We start from the raw sequence: 19,286 nt of genomic DNA, 5'->3' as shown, positions 1-19,286 counted from the left end.
TGCACACACCTCGAGGGTGAGCTCAAACCGTGGAGAGTTAATAAAACTCGTGGGTGAGAGAAACTCTGTGCATGTGAAGCTTGTAAGCTTATGAAGAACGTGTGAAGGTTTGAGAACTGGTGTGAGAAGAGCCTGAGTAGTATCTCGGAGCAGCTGGACATGAAGTCCAGGTCGGGTGCTGTGTTGGTGCTGGGCGTTTGAGGAACCCCATCGTGAAACAGGCTGGTGGCTGTTGAGAACCAGACCAGTCGTGGTTCGCATCTGGGACAAGTTGTGAACTTATGACTCAAGCTTTTAGAGTGTCGATCCTTAGAGCTGCTGATCTTTGCTGCTGGGCATGACCAGGTGACTGCCTATTAACCGTGCCTTGAAAACCCTGCTGCTGATGTGTTCTCGCTGCGATCGTTGGAGCGCTGTTCATCCTTTCCAAGTGATTGTTAGTGGCTGCCAACAATATTTTTATCATCGTTTGCTCATCTAAACTGTTTTCAGTTTAATCTCGTGTGTGTTTTTTTTTGCTGGACTGTTGTGACCTGATTATAAATTATAGCATATCTGCCATGTTTTTTTTTATGTTTCGATATCCCTCGGAAAATCGTGAATGTTGTTACCAATCTGTTTTTCTGAGATTAGCGTTTGAGCATATCTGAGTTTTCAACCTGTTGGAACGTTCCTGTTTGGGAGTGAATGTATTTGTTGAACCACTTGAGTTGAATGTTCTTGAATCTGCTTATTGACTGCGTATTATCCAGCGTGAATCTGAAATCAGAGTAACTGTGAGTTTTCTGTTCATTTACAGTTCCTAAGTGTGCTTAAGATTCATGAAAGGATTTCATATTGATAATATTGATTGATTTACATGAGTGAACCTGCTGTTAATTCGAATCTGAAATCTGATTTGCATATATTTCAAAAAAATCTGAATTTATTTTCAAGTTATATCTTGTTTTTGAAAATCAAATCGCTTCCGCATTTGAAATCAAGGTCTAGGTAAGTTCGCGAACCCACTCCAAGAAGTCTGTTGCATCAGTGTCACTGAGACAAAAACATCAAAAACTAAATTTGCAACATTAGGAAAACAAAATACTATTTAAACCCCAAGCTAGCATGAGGGAGGCACACGCACAGAGAGAGAGAGAGAGAGAGAGAGAGAGAGAGAGAGAGAGAGAGAGAGAGAGAGAGAGAGAGAGAGAGAGAGAGAGAGAGATGATTGTTGGTTTGGAGGAAACTAATAAAACAAACACTTATTTTCTGGTTAGTTGATCGATGGATGATTTGCTAGAATTTTGTTTTCAGATTTGAAAATGTCTTAGTCATTCCTTTCATTTTGTTGGGTTAGATTACATTCTGTTGGTCTACCAGTTACCACCAAAGATCTTATGAATGCAAAAACATACAAATTTCAGTGTGGATAATCTTTGAAGTAGGCCTCGTTTGAATTAGAAATAGTTGCATTGTGTGAAACATCCATAAATGAAACAAATCTATAACTTACGCACATTGCACATACCAGTGCAAGAGTAACACAGACTGTAAAAAACTGTTGCATATAATTGAACAATATCAAACGTCATCCTCACTTGTTTTGAAAGCCACATAAGGAAGGTCCGTTGTACTGCCATATGAAAAATATAGAAACCCAATTTTAGAATATCAGGGCAAAACCTCAAATGCAACAACATCAAAGGAAAAAACATTGTTGGCATTCTCGGAACTCGGTATCCGATCGGCCACATCCAACTCGATGGCTCGGGCGAGTCAACACGGTGACTCGGACGAGTCATGATTTTCATATAATCTATTAAAAATAAATTATAAATGTGCAATTTATAATACAAAAAATATATTTAGTATTATTAAAATTAACATATAAGTGTGTTTAACAATCCTCTCAAAATTTTTATATAATAATAATATAACTTTATAGAATTATAGAAGTATGTGTGTGTACATATATATATATATGATTTATATAAACACATTTTATAAACATAAAAACTGAGTATATTAATTTTAAATACAGATTTCTTATATATATATATATATAACATATGCAATTTCAAAGTTTTAATGTTTTTCATTTATAGAAAAAGAGTAACCTATATTTATAGGTAAAAAATAAGATAAAGAAAAAAGAAAATTAAATCGTGATTGGAAAAAGAAAAAAGAGAGTTAAAGTTGAGGATTACGATTGGCGAATGGAGTGGTGGATATTTAATAAGAGATTGTAGGAAGCATGCTTAATTGGGTATAGGGACAATGCCTATTCAAAACAATAATTAAAAAAAAAACTCTTCTTGCATCCACAAAAGTGAAGTCATTAAGCCATCCTTAATTGGGCCTAAGGAATAGTGACTAACGTTTTAAAATCAGATGGACTTAATTACATTTAATTAAAAAATCAACATTTCTAAAAAAGTGTGAACATGCAAAGGAATAAGTGAAATCATTAAAAGAATATATCTCTAATTGAGTGTAAGGGCGGTGGCTATACATATTAAAAACAATTAATTAAATTGGTTGCTGAAAAAAATAAATAAATGGCATTCTGCTGACTCGGCCGAGTCTCTTGAAACTCGGTCAACTCGGTCCAGTTTCATTTAATTCCGACGAATCAAAGTATGAGTTTGGCCGAGTCTAGACCTAACTGAATCCTATTGTTTTTTTGACTCGGTTAGGCATCAATACGAGGCAACTCGGGCGAGTCAGGAGTTGACTCGCCAAGTTTGCCAACCATGGGAAAAAGTATTTGCAAGATGATATACAGGGAAAGAATAAGGTCTAACAAATGCCAGTAATGTGTAACCATTGGTATATTAAAAATATCATCATGTTCTATTTTATAAAAAATACTTCAAAAACAGAAAAATGCATAAAAAAAAACAGACAAGAAAGATAAAAAATAGTTAAAATTTTGTTTATAAATTTTTTTGAGTTTCTGGTCTGTTTGGGTTAATGGAAAATAGAAAACTTCATCAGTGGTGTTTTCTAAGAGTCTTATTGAGAATTAGGACATACAAGGGCCCCAAAGTTCCCCACCAGAGTGGGAAAGCTCATTACCATCAATAGAGACGGCAATAGAGATTCATATGAAAAGCCTAAAGGCATCTAATATTTGGCAATTTGACAGTCCACAGGTCCTCCAAACTCATGAAATGAGAAATATGGGCCCAGCAAGAATACTTGGTGAAATTTCTCACCAGCAGTGTCCAAATGCATTCAGCGATGGCTGATTGGTCCCTCTTTAGTTACATACTGGGAGAACACAGATAGGGAATCCCAAACCAGTCCTTCGAGCAACAACGTTGTTGACCGGCCACCCTTGCCATTGGGTTCAAAGTAGCAGAAACCACAAGCATTCTTAGAACAAGGCTGATCCACAGAGAAAGCTACCATGAGAGAGAGAGAGAGAGAGAGAGAGAGAGAGAGAGAGAGAGAGAGAGAGAGAGAGAGAGAGAGAGAGAGAAGCTTTGAGAAGAAACCCTCACATCCAAGGCGCACACACAAAGAAAGAAAGAGAGAGAAGGGGGGATGGGGGAAAGTGGCAGTCCGTCAAGGAGAAAGCCAGATGTCCTCCTGCTGCCCATCATACAGTTCTAAAATGACAACTCAAAAATCCTCAAAAGCCATAACAACAAAAGGCCAAAAACTCCACCAAAATTATTGAGTTGCCATTGCTAAAAAAAAAAAATGACACAAACTTCACCTAAATGACCCTTGTCCGTGGCGTTACACCCACAAAAGCTCAAATTTTTTGACAATTCTAAAAAAGACGGGCAAATCTCCCAGAAACATTAAAGAATTTCTTAAAAGTTGACAAAGAACCAGAAGTTTAGCCAAGCGTACCCCTTTTCCATCCTTAAGTAGCAGAGCTATCATGTGATAGTTCATATATCTGGCATTATATTGTATATAATGAGTTGAATTTTTATCCTACAGTGTTGTTTATGATTGTCAATTGAATTATTAAAGTTTATTCTTTTGACTGAAATTTATAGACTTAGTAAAGGAATATTAAGTGGGCCTGATTTATAAGCTCTAATATTTGTCAACATGTTTCATGAAGACGTTCTGTTCTGATTCTTATGGCCATTTTACTTGGCCTAACAGCTAGCGAGTAGGTTCTTTATTTTATATTTTGCTAATTTCAAATTTCTTTTTGTCTAATTCTACAGAGAAATCCAAGGGAAGGAAGATTTTCATTTTAGTCTTTGATTTTATTCTTATTCTCTCTCTATATATATATTTTCCAGTCTCAATCTGTTGTGGACTTAACAGATGGAAAATCCCTTAGCAGATGATTTTTCTTGTGGCCTTGCGGGTTTCTTGTAGATGATTGATTAATTTGATTGCCTTGCCTCATATCCATAGGGTTGTCTTTTACTTTCTTTTGCTTGGTGCTTGTGTAGCTAGCTGGCTTACTTCTTGTGGGTGCTGTAGATTTTTATTCAGAAGTGTTTGAAAATGGACATATTTGTACTTGACTTTTGGGTTCCTTGGGTAGTCTCTTGGTTGTAGATGTTTGCCTAATTTCTTGAGGAAAAGAGCACAAATGACTCTCTCTCTCTCTCATGCAGATATGCATATCATTCATATTACGTCAATGAAGTCTATCAATGTGGAACTAATTAATTTATCGGTTTTCTACTGCTGGTAAGGCCACAATCTTGGTGAGGAACCTCCAACTGGAACATTTCCCAAGTTAGATTCCATTTACAGTGTTAAGAAGTGGCCAAATTTCACATGGATTTCCAAATTCAAATTCCTTTAAATCATGTCCCTTTGGGTATTAGAATCCAACAGACTTTTGGCCCCTTCTTAATATTGTAATGGAAAGAAACTTAGAGGGTGTTTTAGTTGGAGTCTTATTAAGATTATGGCCCTACCAGGACTAGAAAACAATGATATTAACTGGGTTAGCATTGCTAGTGTTCAAAGGGATTGGGTTTAGATTAGTGTCCCAAATAGCATAAATATTTTTAGTTTATTGTCCTAAATACACAAAATGATGAATCCATGATAAAGTTATAAACTCACATTTTTGTTCCTCTTCAAAATGTTGCACTTATATCATGATTTTAATGGGTTTATTTTATTTTATTTTATTTTCCTGTTTCTATATTTTGATAGTTTTCTAGATTTTTAAGTATAAATACACTGAAATTTTCCTGATATTTCTCTTCTTATGTTAAAAAAATCTTGATACTGAGATTTGTGAATACATATTAGATTAACTGTATATATATGTATATGCACATCATAGTCACAAATATTGGTATCGGCTATACCTTGGCGAGGCTATTTCTTGCAATATTATAGGTTTGGTGATAAATCTTGGGGCTTAAAAAATATAAAAAATAGCAAAAATAAGTAAGAAAATATCATGTTTAGACAAAAAATACATAAATAATAAAAGAAATAAGTAAAAAATGTAAGAAGAAAAACATATTAAAAATGTAAAAAATAAATAAAAACAGTAAAACTAATTGATAATATTGTGATGATATCACGAGAATATCGCAATATTCTCGTGATAATATCACACTATTATCAAATTGACAATATTTTACCTATATTATCGTTTGCTGTACAGCGATTATATTGTGATATTTTGAAAATATTGCCAATATCTGTAACTATGATGCACATGTCTGTATCTACATGTGAGTGCGGGGGGTTGGGGGTGGTGATGAGTAGGGGAAAAGGGATAATATTTGGTCGACATGACCGTGTTATCTATCTGAAAATCATGGGTTCAAGCTTTATCTGCTCAATCTGACCCCATAGATGTGTTCAACTTGTTTTTCCTTTTGGTTAGGGATCGCACCTTGGATCATATTATTTTGGCAAAAAGGTAAGGTTTTTGAATCTTGAAAATTTGGTGCACTGTCACCTGTTGATTGTTGAAGCTCTTGCAAAACCTGTTTACACCTTGCAATAGCATGATTTGAAACATGTTTTCGCTGAACAAACCATGTAGATCACCTCCATATGTATTGAATCCACACAAAAAAAAAGTAAAAAAAAATGGTTGTTTCTTCTAGATTGGAAATCATGTCAACATGGCCAAACATTATCCCTCTATGTAGTATCTATTATGTATGTAGTATGCATACAACATGCATGTATACACACACACATGTATAATATGTGTGCTAGTGTTTGTCTGTATGTTTGTGTCCATGTGTTCATGTGCCTGCATGCTGATTTGGATGGTTTTTTGTCATCACATGCATAAGTTACTAGCTGAAGGTTTTTAGATTTAGCACTCCCTTTGTATCTTGCTAATTCAAATCAACAGTCTTGTTTTTACCTTTTAGGTCAATCAATATGCTTAATGTCTCTTCACAAAAATCTTTCATGCCATTTTAAAGTATCAATTCATTGTTTGACCTGAACGTGTTCTAATGTTTGAGTGATTTTGTGTTGAATCTTTATTTCGAGCAGGTAGATGACAAGTTGTATATATACCTGGAATATGTTTCTGGTGGTTCCATACACAAATTGCTCCAAGAATATGAGGCATTCAGCGAACCTGTAATTCGTAGCTATACCCAACAAATTCTCTCCGGTCTGGCATATCTGCACACGAAAAATACTGTACACAGGTGTGTACTAGTGCTTATTAGATTTATATCTATTATTTATTTTAGACATTCTATTTTATCTAAGATCCTCTCTTTGAAATTTGTCTCATTCTTACATGTCTTGTGTAGGGACATCAAAGGTGCAAATATACTTGTGGACCCAAATGGCCGTGTAAAACTGGCTGATTTTGGGATGGCAAAGCATGTATGTTTTTGGTTTTCTTCTTTTTGTTCTGACCTGTTCCCTTGATATTGACTCGTCTCCTTTAGCTGTTACAGACTTCTGGTATTAGATTTTTTGATCAAATTTTTGGAGGCACATACTGTTTATCAGTGTCCAGAATAAGCGAATGCTGGGTTTTAACATAATGAAATCATATTCATACTGGGGTTTGGAGCTGCTCCTAGTTTGTTGCTATTGCACTTTCTTTCTTATGCATGTAGAATGGTGAAGGATTGTGTCTGGGTTTCTTTGCATAAACTATAACCCTGAATTCTGATTCCAATGTATCATTCAACTTTGTAGAAAGTTATTTGTCTTGCCATTATTTTTGTCTGGATGGATTTATACTTCGACCTTTTAAGAAGCACTGGCAACACATTCCAGTTCTGACATTTGTGGAATTCAGTAATGAATGAGAGGGATATTGGTATGTGCATCATTAGACAAGGACATGACAGATACTTATGAACTGAATTTCAATTTGAATTTGCGAATGGGATTTGACATAGGCAATTCATTCGAAATATTTAGGTGTTCTTAACATGTACGTTTCAGATCCATATTACAAAGGCCAGGAAAAAAATTAGTACAATCAACCAATCAACAAGTATGATAGGGAAGAACTTTCATTTGTTTTTTCAGATAAAGCGTGAGGGTAAACTACATGGACAATGGCAGTTGTTGTTGGAGTCTCCATCAAAGTAGAATGGCTTCAACATTGAGGTTTTACCGTGGGGCTTGAAGCCATAACTCGACCCAGATCTGATGTAATCAGATTGAGAATGAATGTAATTAAAAATGTATTAAGATGCCAGGATAAGGGGTTTCTTATTAAATATGGATATTGGTGGGCGTTCATATTGTGGTGTAACTTTGGTAGTTGGATATCAGATTGGCTTTGATTAGGGTAGCTCAATCTAGCATTTGTTTCCACATGGGATTAGTGGAAGGTACCTCAAGACTCATCCTAGGTTTGATGTGCTTTTGGCACCTTGTGCAGTCCCAAGTTATCCAACAGCAAACTGATCTTAGCACAGCCGGCCTAACTCAATCTTGTATTTTAGTGGCTTCCATCAGGACTGCAAGATAGGCTCGAGTTTGATTGGGTCAGTGTGTCCTGGGTTCTGTTGGCTGGGTATGTGATTGTGTCAATGAGGTCTCATGTGGTTCACATGTGAATAATGTGAATGAAATAGATCTCAAAATCTATAGACTGGGATATCAAAAGTCAAGTGCTTAAATGACTAGGATGAAAGATATCACCTTTCCTGATAAATTGAGGTTTATGGGTGCTTTTGGCAGCCTGTGCAGTCCCAAGTTATCCAACAGCAAACTGATCTTAGCACAGCGAGCCTAACTCAATCTTGTAGTGTAGTGGCTTCTATCAGGACTGCAAGATAGGCTCGAGTTTGATTGGGTGAGTGTGTCCCGGGTTCTGTTTGCTGGGTATGTGATTGTGTCAATGAGGTCTCGTGGTTCACATGTGAATAATGTGAATGAAATCGATCTCAAAATCTATAGACTGGGATATGAAAAGTCAAGTGCTTAAATGACTAGGATGAAAGATAACACCTTTCCTGATAAATTGAGGTTTATGGGTGTCTCAGAACTCAAGACAAAACACCCCTTCTAGATTCACATGCCTATGTTTCAAGGAAAACCAATAATTGGTCAAAACATGATTAATGGACATGCATATCTCAGACCTTCTTTTGATGGGTCCAATTATACATTAATATATACTTTTTAATGTTTTTATAGAAGCTTCTCTGACCACCATATCTGCATTGTTTGTCAGTTATTTTCCCAGTCATGAACAAGAAATCTTATGTCAAAACAAATCTGGTAATAAAATTCTTTAAGAGAGGCACATCTAATGTCTGCTATGAGCAAGGAAAGGAAAATGCTAGTAGTATTAGGAAACATGAGGATTGAGCAGTATTAGGAACTCAAAATGAAAACCTTAGGAGGTGATAGACACTTAGAGAGGTATTTGGAGCTCAAGGAAAGAGGCAGATGGTAGCAGTATTACAGTTGAGATAAAAGTTGAAATCAATGGAGATTTCTTTGTTGACAAGACCATGCCTTGGATAAGTAATACCTGCGAAACAGAGCTGCACCACCAAAGAAGAAGAGAAAAGAAGAAAGGAGATAGCAAGGAAAGAGAGGCTGCAGAAATTCCCAAAGCAGATCTGATGCATAGCTGGAATGGACCCGGATCCATACAGCGTGACCCAAGCCGGGGACCGGATCTGCACTCTGGGGATCGGATCCAAGCAACGGATCCAACCCAGATATTGGTTCCAAGACATGGGGAAGAGGTCCCGTTGCGTGCCAACTCCAGATCCAGCAGCACACCGGAGCGGCATCGGGTTCGGGGCCGGACCCGATACCCGGATCCAGCCAAAAGCCTTTAAAAACCCCTCTAGGGTTTTGTGCGCAGAAGACAAAGAGAAATATCAATACTGCAGTAGCCTTTTCCTTTATGTTTTTTTTATTTATTTCCTGTCAGCCGTTCCATTAGTCCTTCCCTTGTTAGGTTATTGGTTAGTCATTTGTTTCATTTTTTTCCATTAAGTTGTTTCCATTGTTCAGTTGATTCTTATTGGAATAAACAAGAATAAAGAAGTTACGCCACCGAGTTCGGTGGCCTTTCTTTGGTTCCATTCCCTGTCCATTGCACAACGTTGGAGTCGTACCCCCTCTAATCAACATCCAAGCACTCGAGAAAAAAACCGGCACCTCCACTACATCAAAGTGGTATCAGAGCCAACGCCTCTTCCTTCGTCAACGAGATGGTTTAAGAGGTGAGGGGCGATCCAGCAACGGAAATCGAGCAGGAGGATGCCGACAACATTGACCCAATGCTGCGGATTATGGAAATGATGACGAAGATGCAGGAAAACATGCTGCGTATCAGCCAGGACGTGGCAAGTATATCACGACGACTTGATGGGGTCGAAGGATGAGTCGTCGCCCTTGAGTCGCCGGTGGAGCCATGCGCGACCTCAAGGCAAAGGATGGGGGCGGTGATGGAGGTCATAGCAGGTGATCGTGTGAATGGCGTATTCACGGGAGCTGTCCAGCTGACACCCCTTCAACCCAACTGTGTCGTCGTCCCGCAACCAGCACTCCCCCCCCCAGGTTCGACAGCAGCGGCGTCACACGCGGCTGGTACCCTCCAGCTGAACCAGGAAGATAGGGTAGTACAACCCCACGTCGCGGGTGCAGTACTACCCTGGCCTCGAGTCACAGGGGTTGCGCCGTAGGCAGGGCTGAGCCTGCAGGACCCCAGCGTCACGCCGGGTCCTGCCGCAGGCCTGGGTCCGTGGTTTCCACTTATGAGGGCTGTGTCGCAGGTTGGGCAAGGCCTGCAGGGCCCCAGCGTCACGCTGGGTCCAGCCGCAGGCCTGGGTTCGTGGTAGCGATACATGGGGACTGTGTCGCAGACCGGGTCGGTTCTGTAGGACCCCAACATCACGCTGGGTCTTATTCCAGGCCTGGGTTTGTCAACCCGACCCGATAAGGATCCTCTCTGCCCTCCTGATCCCGTGCGAGGAGGCCCCGTGGCGGCACGTCCGCGAGCGGGAGCAGGTGGGCCTCTTTGGATTGGGTCGAACCCAAGAGGGTCCGGTCCACTATTCACCTCAGCAGGACACATGCCCTGTTCGCTGGGACCATCTGTTGGGTCTCAAGGAGCGGGTCTGGGTCGCGAACCCCTTCACCCGACCTACCCAGTTGGGTCCGGATCGCGGGCTGCCCCGAACCAGGTCTAACCTATTATTTTTGAGCCCCAAAATAGATCCAATGCCGACCCAGACGGATCTCCAGTTTGGATTTGAGCCGGGTCAAAACCAGACCCACAATCATATGGATCGTGGATCGAGTTCGAACCAAGTCTCTTATCCCCACAACTCGGTCCTCGATCCAACCTATCCACATTTGGGTCCGACGAGTAGTTTAGGAATAGACCCGATCCACATTCCATCGGGCGAATCAACCCAACAATATACCAACCAGACCCTGTACCCAAATTCGAACCAACCCATCAACCCAACCATGATCCAAAATTCAATACCGTATCCAACCCAACACCAGTATCCTAACCCAAACCCATATCATGCCATTCCTACCCACCTAGAACCCGAGACCCACCAAACCCATCCACCTCACCTTGGACCTCCTATCATCCCGGTGCCCTAACGCCGGCCACAGCTGGCTCCCGCCCACGAGCCAGCCAGACCGAGGCAGATTTAGCAAGGGCCGACGCGACCTGAGCGCCGACCACACGTCGTCGGAGTACATCAGCACCAACAACCAGGCGAGCAGAACTGCGATGATGGAGCAGTGTGGGACAATGATGCTTTTTGGAACGAGTACCCCGCAGGCATGGTGGAGGTTCGTCAACAGAGAGCACCAGAGCGCCCCTCCACGTACGGGGTGAAGCTGAAGCTTCTAGATTGGTCAGTTCGATGTGGAGCAGTTCTTCGACTGGTCTTATGACGTCCAGTTCTTCTTTGACTACCACGATGTCGCTGAGCACCGTCGTGTCTTCCTAGCCTCTACTCGGTTGAGAGGCCTGGCACAGACATGGTGGGTTGAGCTGCAGAGATCGAGGGAACGACAAGGGCTAGAGCGCGTACAAACTTGGGAAGAGATGCAGAGGTTGATGCGGTCTAAGTTCGTGCCATCAGATCACGCTGAGAGAGCCTACAAGGAATACCTTACCTTGCGTCAAGGCACCGGTACCGTGGCAGAGTACACTGCTGAGTTCCATCGCCTATTCCTGCGAGTGCAGATCGAGGAGATTGCCCGCCAACAGGTCACGAGGTATATTTCTGGTCTCTGTCCTGCTATTTCTGACGACTTCAGTTGTATCACAGTCGAGTCATTAGATCAGGCAAGTAGCTATGCCATGAATGTGGAGGAGAAACTGAAAAGGAGGCAGGAACATAGGACATCTCGTAGTGATCAGTCCAGCCAACCCAAGTCGAGTTTCCCAACCAGGGGAGCGAGCCCCCCTAGGAAAGAAGACTCAAAGTCCACTCCAGGAGTCGACCCTAGCAAACCCGATCAGTCTGGACCCGCATACCACATCAGATCCAAAGGTAAACCCACTGAGTCTACCATTCGTTGTTTTAGGTGCCAAGAGTTAGGTCATGTTGCGTCCAAGTGTCCTACCATGAGTAAGAACACCCATCTAGCTGAGGGCATTGTTGCGTCTGATAGTGAGAGTTAGTCGCCTGTTGAGGGAGATGATTGGATGAAAGTCGTAGAGTTTGATGACAACCTCGAGAATTTGTTAACCATTTGTCATGTTTTGACCACATCCCGAGAGTCAGCACCGACAAATTGGTTGCGGAATAATATTTTTAGAACCCGGTGCAACTGTGAGGGGCATGTGTGTGATGTTATCATTGATACCAGGGCGTGCGAGAATATGGTGTTTGAAAGTGTCGTGTCTACCTTGAACCTAAAAACGGAAAAACTGTCCAAACCTTATTAGATGACATGGTTCAAGAAGGGAAACGAAGTACCCATCACCCTGCGTTGTCTAGTTCGGTTTTCCATGGGGGAGCATTATCCTGATGAAGTGTGGTGTAATGTGACCCCTATGAGTGCGTGTCACATCCTTTTGGGGCGTCCTTGGCAGTTTGACCTTAAGACCATCCATGATGGCCGTAAGAACACATACACATTTATCTTTAAGGATCATAAGATAGTTCTTCTTTCCACCAAGGAGACCGGGTTTTCCCGGCTCACGGGCCTATTTGACCGGTCTTACCTCCTTGAGCTGCCCGAAGATTGGCACCATTCTCCTATATCTACTATGTTTGATCTAATTGCTTACTGGGGAGACAACAAGTCGTCAGAGCCGACTTTTCCTAACCAGGGGCTAATGATGCAGAGCAGGAATGGACCCAGATCCATACAACGTGACCCAAGCCGGGGACTGGATCTGCACTTTGGGGATCGGATCCAAGCAACGGATCCAACCCAGATATTGGTTCCAAGACATGGTGAAGAGGTCCCATTGCGTGCCAACTCCAGATCCAGCAGCACACCAGAGCGGCATCGGGTCCGGACCTGATACCCGGATCCAGCCAAAAGCCTTTAAAAACCCCTCTAGGGTTTTGTGCGCAGAAGACAGAGAGAAATATCAATACTGCAACAACCTTTTCTTTATGTTTTTATTTATTTATTTCCTGTCAGCCGTTCCATTAGTCCTTCCCTTGTTAGGTTATTGGTTAGTCATTTGTTTCATTTTTTTCCATTAAGTTGTTTCCATTGTTCAGTTGATTCTTATTGGAATAAACAAGAATAAAGAAGTTACACCACCGAGTTCGGTGGCCTTTCTCTGGTTCCATTCCCTGTCCATTGCACAGCGTTGGAGTCGTACCCCCTTTGATCAACATCCAAGCACTCGAGAAAAAACCCGGCACCTCCACTGCATCAAGATCCTTCCAATGTGTAACGTGTGTGAGGTTTTCCTTTGCAATATAATAAAACGGATTTGCTACAAGTACAACTTTACCCCTCTCACTAATATACAACATAATACTTAGTAGGGGTTAAAATAGGAAATACAAAATATTATAAAGGAATGAAAGAATATGAGTCTATGATTGTCATGAATATGAATCCAGACGTGGATCTGGATCCAGACCCATTATCACGTCTCATTAGCCTCCCTCAAGTTGTACATGGTGAGAATCATGGACAACTTGCTTTTCAAGTACCAAAACCGATGCTTGCTCAGTCCCTTTGTAAACAAATCTGCCACTTGATCCTCTGTTCCAATGATTTTTTCTTCAATTTTGCCATTTTCTATCTTACTCCGAATGAAATGTCAATGTATTTCAATGTTGAAAGTACTGTAGGATTGATGCAACCAACACTAGAGGAGGAGAAGAGGTAGGGGTGGGGTTGAATAGTGCTTTTAAACTTCGTCTTTGGAATTTGAAAGATTTTGAATTCTGCAAAACAATCACACATAAAAAAACATAGATTTTATCCTGGTTCGGTCCTCCAGACCTACATCCAGTCCCCAAGCAAAACCCGTTTGAGATTTCCACTATCAAACTTATGTCACCACAAGATCAAACAAACCAAAACTAGTCTCACTTTCAGCAACAACCCTGCTGAAAGCAAACTTCTCCTTTAAACCAAGGAGACTCTGTCCTTTTACAGAAAAATTGAAATAAACAACTTACAATCAACCTATGAGCCTTTCTTATGAATGCAAAGAAAGTGTAATAAGTTTGCAAAGCCTTCTAAAGCTTCAAAAATACTCAACTCACGATTTCACTGACTCCCAAAAGAAATTTGAGTGAAGAACTTGAGTGAAAAAACTTAGTGAGTGAGAAAACGAATGCTTGAAATAATAGGAGTGAAAAACACAGAATTCGATGTTTCAATTCATTTTTTTTAGTGTAGATCTCACTCTTATTTATAGCTGAAGAATTTCAGACATTGGTGGTACGAAGGGGTGTCAAACTGACAGTTTTGAACTTTTGAAAAATAAAAGAACGCAACTTCTGAAAAGTAAAAAAAAACGGCTATAAAAATCGGACATTCAGGTCTGTCCACTAAGAGAGATTAGTCGACTGATCAAAAAATAGACATTTGGTTTTGAAAAAGGTGCGAGAAAATCGGTCGACTGATAAGACTATTGGTCGATTGATAAAATAAAAATATAGGTAAAGGGCTTTCTAAAATGATTTTTGCAAATGGTTCTTTTTAGGAAAGTTTTCCTAAGTATTTTTAGGTGTAATGCAAGTGAGATATGCAATCAAAGTAAGACTCTTACAAGAATCTAAGAATTTAAGGAGATTTACACTTTCACGAAATCTTCAATCAATTTTTCAATATAGAACTTGTAAACTTCTTCAATTCTTTTCTTCTTTCTTTATTTCCATAGCTGAAATCTAGTTGTTCCAGTTCATCATCAAAATATCGTACTTGAATTATCGTGTACAACTTTCTTGTCTTAACAATCTTCCCCTTTTTGATGATAACAAACTAGTCACAAATAGAGCATTGATAAACAGATAGAATAACTTACTCCCCCTATCAATATGCTGTCAAAACATAAGAAGTTAGCATATCAAATAACATATATCACACATGCATATTGTTCTCCATATATCACACCTTGTCACATGCATATTGTTCTCTCCTTTTGCCATAATCAAAAGGAGTAGGTGGAGTCATAGTATCAAAAAGATACATGCAGATACAAGTTCAAAAAGATTACAAACCAAAAATGTTATCATAGCAATCAAAGTTCAAGAAAAGTGTTGCTTTAACATCGCCTTGAGTTCAGCTATATCAGACTGAATAGATGAAAGTTGTTGACAAACATCCTTATGAAATGTGTGTTGGTGAAGTTCCAAAGCTTCAAGTCGTTTCAGGATTTCATCATCATCTTTTCTTGTAGAAAATTTCTTCCTTTTGCCTTGAGATGGAGGAGATATGGGAGATGGGGATGGTTCAGGAGATATAGGAGATCCAGATGATGAAGGTTCTAGATGGGAAATTCTCATTCGTTTAAGAATAGTTTCATCAAAGATTTTCTTTTGAGAAACAAACTTTTCATTATTCAGAGGCACTTTGAAATATTTAAAGATTCGAGTAAGGATACAACCATATGGAAGAAAAGGTTTTTGCTTCCATAAAGTAGTAAAGAAGACGTTTGCCCAGTTTGCAGATATATTTTCAAATAAGGCATATAGAGTAATAGAAATGATGCAGCAAGGTACCGGCCTTCACGTGTGCTTATGTGCTGAATCGAGGGGCACGATTTCCACGTCGTGCGATGAACAATAAAGAATCAATGAAAAGGCCATTGAATTCGATGGTAATGGTTCTTTATTTTTATTTCAATGAAAGTCAATCGAACATTTGGAACAATCTTAACAGAAAATAAGGAAAAAAACAAATAATGAGAACGTAAAGGAGAACAAACTAAGGGAAATCTGCTGATAAAGGAAAAATGAAGGAAAACTGCTGCAAGATTCAATATTCTCTGCACACAAAACCCTAGAAGTGGGTTTTTAAAGATGACTGGTGGACCCGGGTCTCGGGTCCAGTCATGGACCCGAGACGTGATCCAAGTCTTCTTCCTGCTGGACTTGTGGCGTTCGGATCTGCGCTCGTCTGGAGTAGGTACGCAGCACGTCCCTGCATCGGGTCACCTTATCTGTGATCGGATCTCGCTCCTGGGTTCGATCGTCCATCCTTCAAAGTGGATCGGGCTCCCGGGCCGAGCTTGGGTCACATGGTATAGACCCAATCGGGTCCTACTCTGCATCATTCTCCCCTGGTTGGGAAGTCGACTCTGACGACTTGTTGTCTCCACAGTAAGCATATAGATCAGACACGTTGAAGATAGGCGAAATGTGCCAATCTTCGGGCGGTTCATAACTTCGGTTTGGCCATCGGTTTGTGGGTGGTACGCACTACTGAACTGGAGCTTGGTTCTCAATAAAGCCCATAACGACTTCCAAAAATGGCTCATAAAACGCATGTCACGATCAGATGTGATCGTGTGAGGTAACCCATGAAAACGGGCCACGTCCTTAAAGTAGTATGAAGCGACTCATGAAGCATCGGTGGTTCGCTTACATGGGACAAAAATAGCCATTTTGAAAAATTGGTCAACAATGACTAGTATGTAATCAAAACGATGAGGGGTTTTGGGGAGACCTACAACAAAATCCATGGACACATGTTCCTAGGGTCGCTCTAGGATGGCCAACAGTGTATACAAACTACAATCTGACGACGACCCTTGGACACTTGACACACACGACAACTCTGAATAAACTTGACAACATCTTTGCACATTTTGGGCCAAAAGTAGTGTTCATCTAACAAAGCGAACGTCTTATCATGTCCAAAATGCCCAGCTAGTCCCCTTTCATGTAACTCGGAAATCAACTGAAGTCTAAGAGAGAAAGCAGGCACACACAACTTGTTACCGCGAAAGAGGTAACCGTTATGTATACTAAATCGCTGGTCGATTGTGCGATCAGAGGAGAGACACCTTTCCCAGACTTGCTGGAAATCAGGGTTCGTCGGGTACAACTCCTTACACTGCTCGAACCCAATGACCTGCACTGACATAATCATCAGAAGGCTGTTCTTCTTGCTAAGAGCGTTAGTTACCTTGTTCAGAATAGCAGATTGATGGTGAATCGTGAAGGTGTACTCTTGCAAGAAACTGACCCACTTGGCATGACGAGCACTCAACTTCTTTTGACTATTCAGGTACTTCAAAGCCTCATGATCCGTGTACAAGACAAACTTCTTATAAATAAGATAATGCCTCCAATAATGAAGGGCTTGTACTACGACATAAAACTCAACATCATAAGTGAAATACTGGCACCTAACCTGAGTCAGTTTCTCACTAAAGAAAGCAACGGGTCTGCAGTTCTGACTCAAGACTGCGCCAATCCCCACTTTAGAGGCATCACACTCAACCTCAAAGACTGCACTAAAATCAGGAAGGGCTAAGACAGGGGCACTAGTCATTTTCTCTTTGATAATCGTAAAGGCCTTTCCCGCAGCAGGCGTCCAATGGAAACTAGTACCCTTTAGGCACTCCGTGATAGGGGCCATGTGGGTGATGAAGTTTCTCATGAAACGTCGGTAGAAAGTGGCTAACCCATGGAAACTACTGATCTCTCCTATAGTGTTTGGGGTAGGCCAATCTACAATCGCACGGACCTTCGCGGGATTTGCCTTAACTCCATCAGATGACACAATAAAACCTAAGAACACAACACTAGACATCATAAACTCACACTTTTTGGCATTGACATACAATTTTTCTCTCAAAATCTCTAAGACCTGACGCAGGTGACTTAAATGATCAGACAAAGACGAGCTATACATCAAAATATACAACGATATACTTTCCTATACAAGGACGCAACACTTGGGTCATCATATTCATGAAAGTACTTGGGGCATTAGATAACCCAAATGGCATGACTAACCACTCATACAACCCATCACGTGTCTTGAATGCCGCCTTCCACTCATCCCCCTCTTGAATACGGATTTGGTGGTACCCACTTTTTAAATCAATTTTGGAGAAAATAGAGGCACCAACCAACATGTCAAACATATTGTCCAAATGAGGGATGGAAAAGCGGTATTTGACAGTGATGCGATTGATCGCTCGACTATCTACGCACATGTGCATGGACCCATCTTTCTTGGGGGTGAGCAGAGCAGGTACTGCGCATGGGCTCACACTTTCGCGGATAAATCCCTTTTGCATTTGCTCCTGGACCTGCTTCAACAACTCGGCATGCTTAGATGGGTTCATGCGATACGCGGGGAGGTTAGGGAGACTTGACCCTGGAACAAAATCAATCGCATGCTGCACAACTCGCGTGGAAGGTAGGCCATCTGGGAGGTCGTCTGACATAATGTCGCGAAACTCCTCGATAAGGGGCGCGATGTCCGCGGGAACGGGTAGGGGCGTACTTATCGACGGCTTAGCCATCAGGGCATAACAATAACCATCCTCCCGACAATGACTCAAGAAAGATCGGTAGGATAGACCTACGAGTCGAGGAACTCGCTCATGCTTATCCACTGTGGAAAAACCGATCTCCTTGATGGGGAGGACTATCTTATGGCCCTTAAAAACAAAGGAGTACGTGTTCCTACGGCCATCATGAATAGTCTTGCGGTCAAACTGCCAGGGACGTCCCAAAAGGATGTGACACGTGTTCATAGGGGCTACATCACACCACACCTCATCGTAGTAATGCTCTCCCATGGAGAACCGAACTAGACAACGCTGGGTGATAGAGACCTCGTTTCCTTTCTTTAACCATGCCATCTTATAAGGTTGGGACAATTTCTCCGTTTTTAGGTTCAAGGTGGACACAACACTCTCGGACACCATATTCTCACAAGCATTAGTGTCGATAATAACATCACACGCGTGACCCTCACATTGCACCGGGTTCTAAAAAAGTTGTTCCGCAACCATTTTGCAGGGGTCGACTCTCGGGATGCGGTCAAAACATGACAGATGGATAATAATTTTTTGACGTTGCCGTTGAACTCTACGACTTTCCTCTCGTCATCTCCTTCAACAAACGACTCACCCCCGCTTTCACTATCTGACACTGACTCAACAATACCCTCGACAAAATGGGTATTCTTGCTCATGGTGGGGCATTTGGACGCAATATGGCCTAACTCTTGACACCTAAAATAATGAATGGTAGACTCACTAGGCTTGGCTTTGGATCTGGTATGGTACGCGGGTTCGGTTTGGTCAGGTTTGCTAGGCTCTACTCTAGGTGTGAACTTGGAATCTTCCTTCCTAGGGGAGCGAGCTCCCTTGGTTGGGAAATTCGACTTGGGTCGACTAGACTAGTCACTACGGGAAGTCCTATATTCCTGCCTCCTTTTCAGCTTTTCATCTACATTCATGGCATAACTGC

At 41.2% G+C, this 19,286-nt stretch overlaps 1 protein-coding gene across 5 annotated transcripts in view; it reads left to right on the top strand.

Annotated features, from left to right (window-relative positions):
- LOC149813342 (mitogen-activated protein kinase kinase kinase YODA-like) overlaps positions 1-19,286 on the top strand; it is a 105,675-nt gene that overhangs the window by 22,539 nt on the left and 63,850 nt on the right. For all 5 annotated transcript variants that reach the window (XM_089991876.1, XM_089991877.1, XM_089991878.1 and 2 more), the window contains 2 exons: positions 6,448-6,608; positions 6,717-6,792. In XM_089991876.1, the coding sequence (XP_089848002.1) occupies positions 6,448-6,608; positions 6,717-6,792 (237 nt within the window). The remainder of the gene's footprint in view (positions 1-6,447; positions 6,609-6,716; positions 6,793-19,286) is intronic.

The sequence above is a fragment of the Nuphar pumila genome, chromosome 16 (genome assembly GCF_984573655.1).
Source record: "Nuphar pumila chromosome 16, dmNupPumi1.hap1.1, whole genome shotgun sequence".
In the NCBI taxonomy this organism is placed as follows: Eukaryota; Viridiplantae; Streptophyta; class Magnoliopsida; order Nymphaeales; family Nymphaeaceae; genus Nuphar; species Nuphar pumila.
This window is presented reverse-complemented; position numbering and strand designations above follow the sequence as displayed.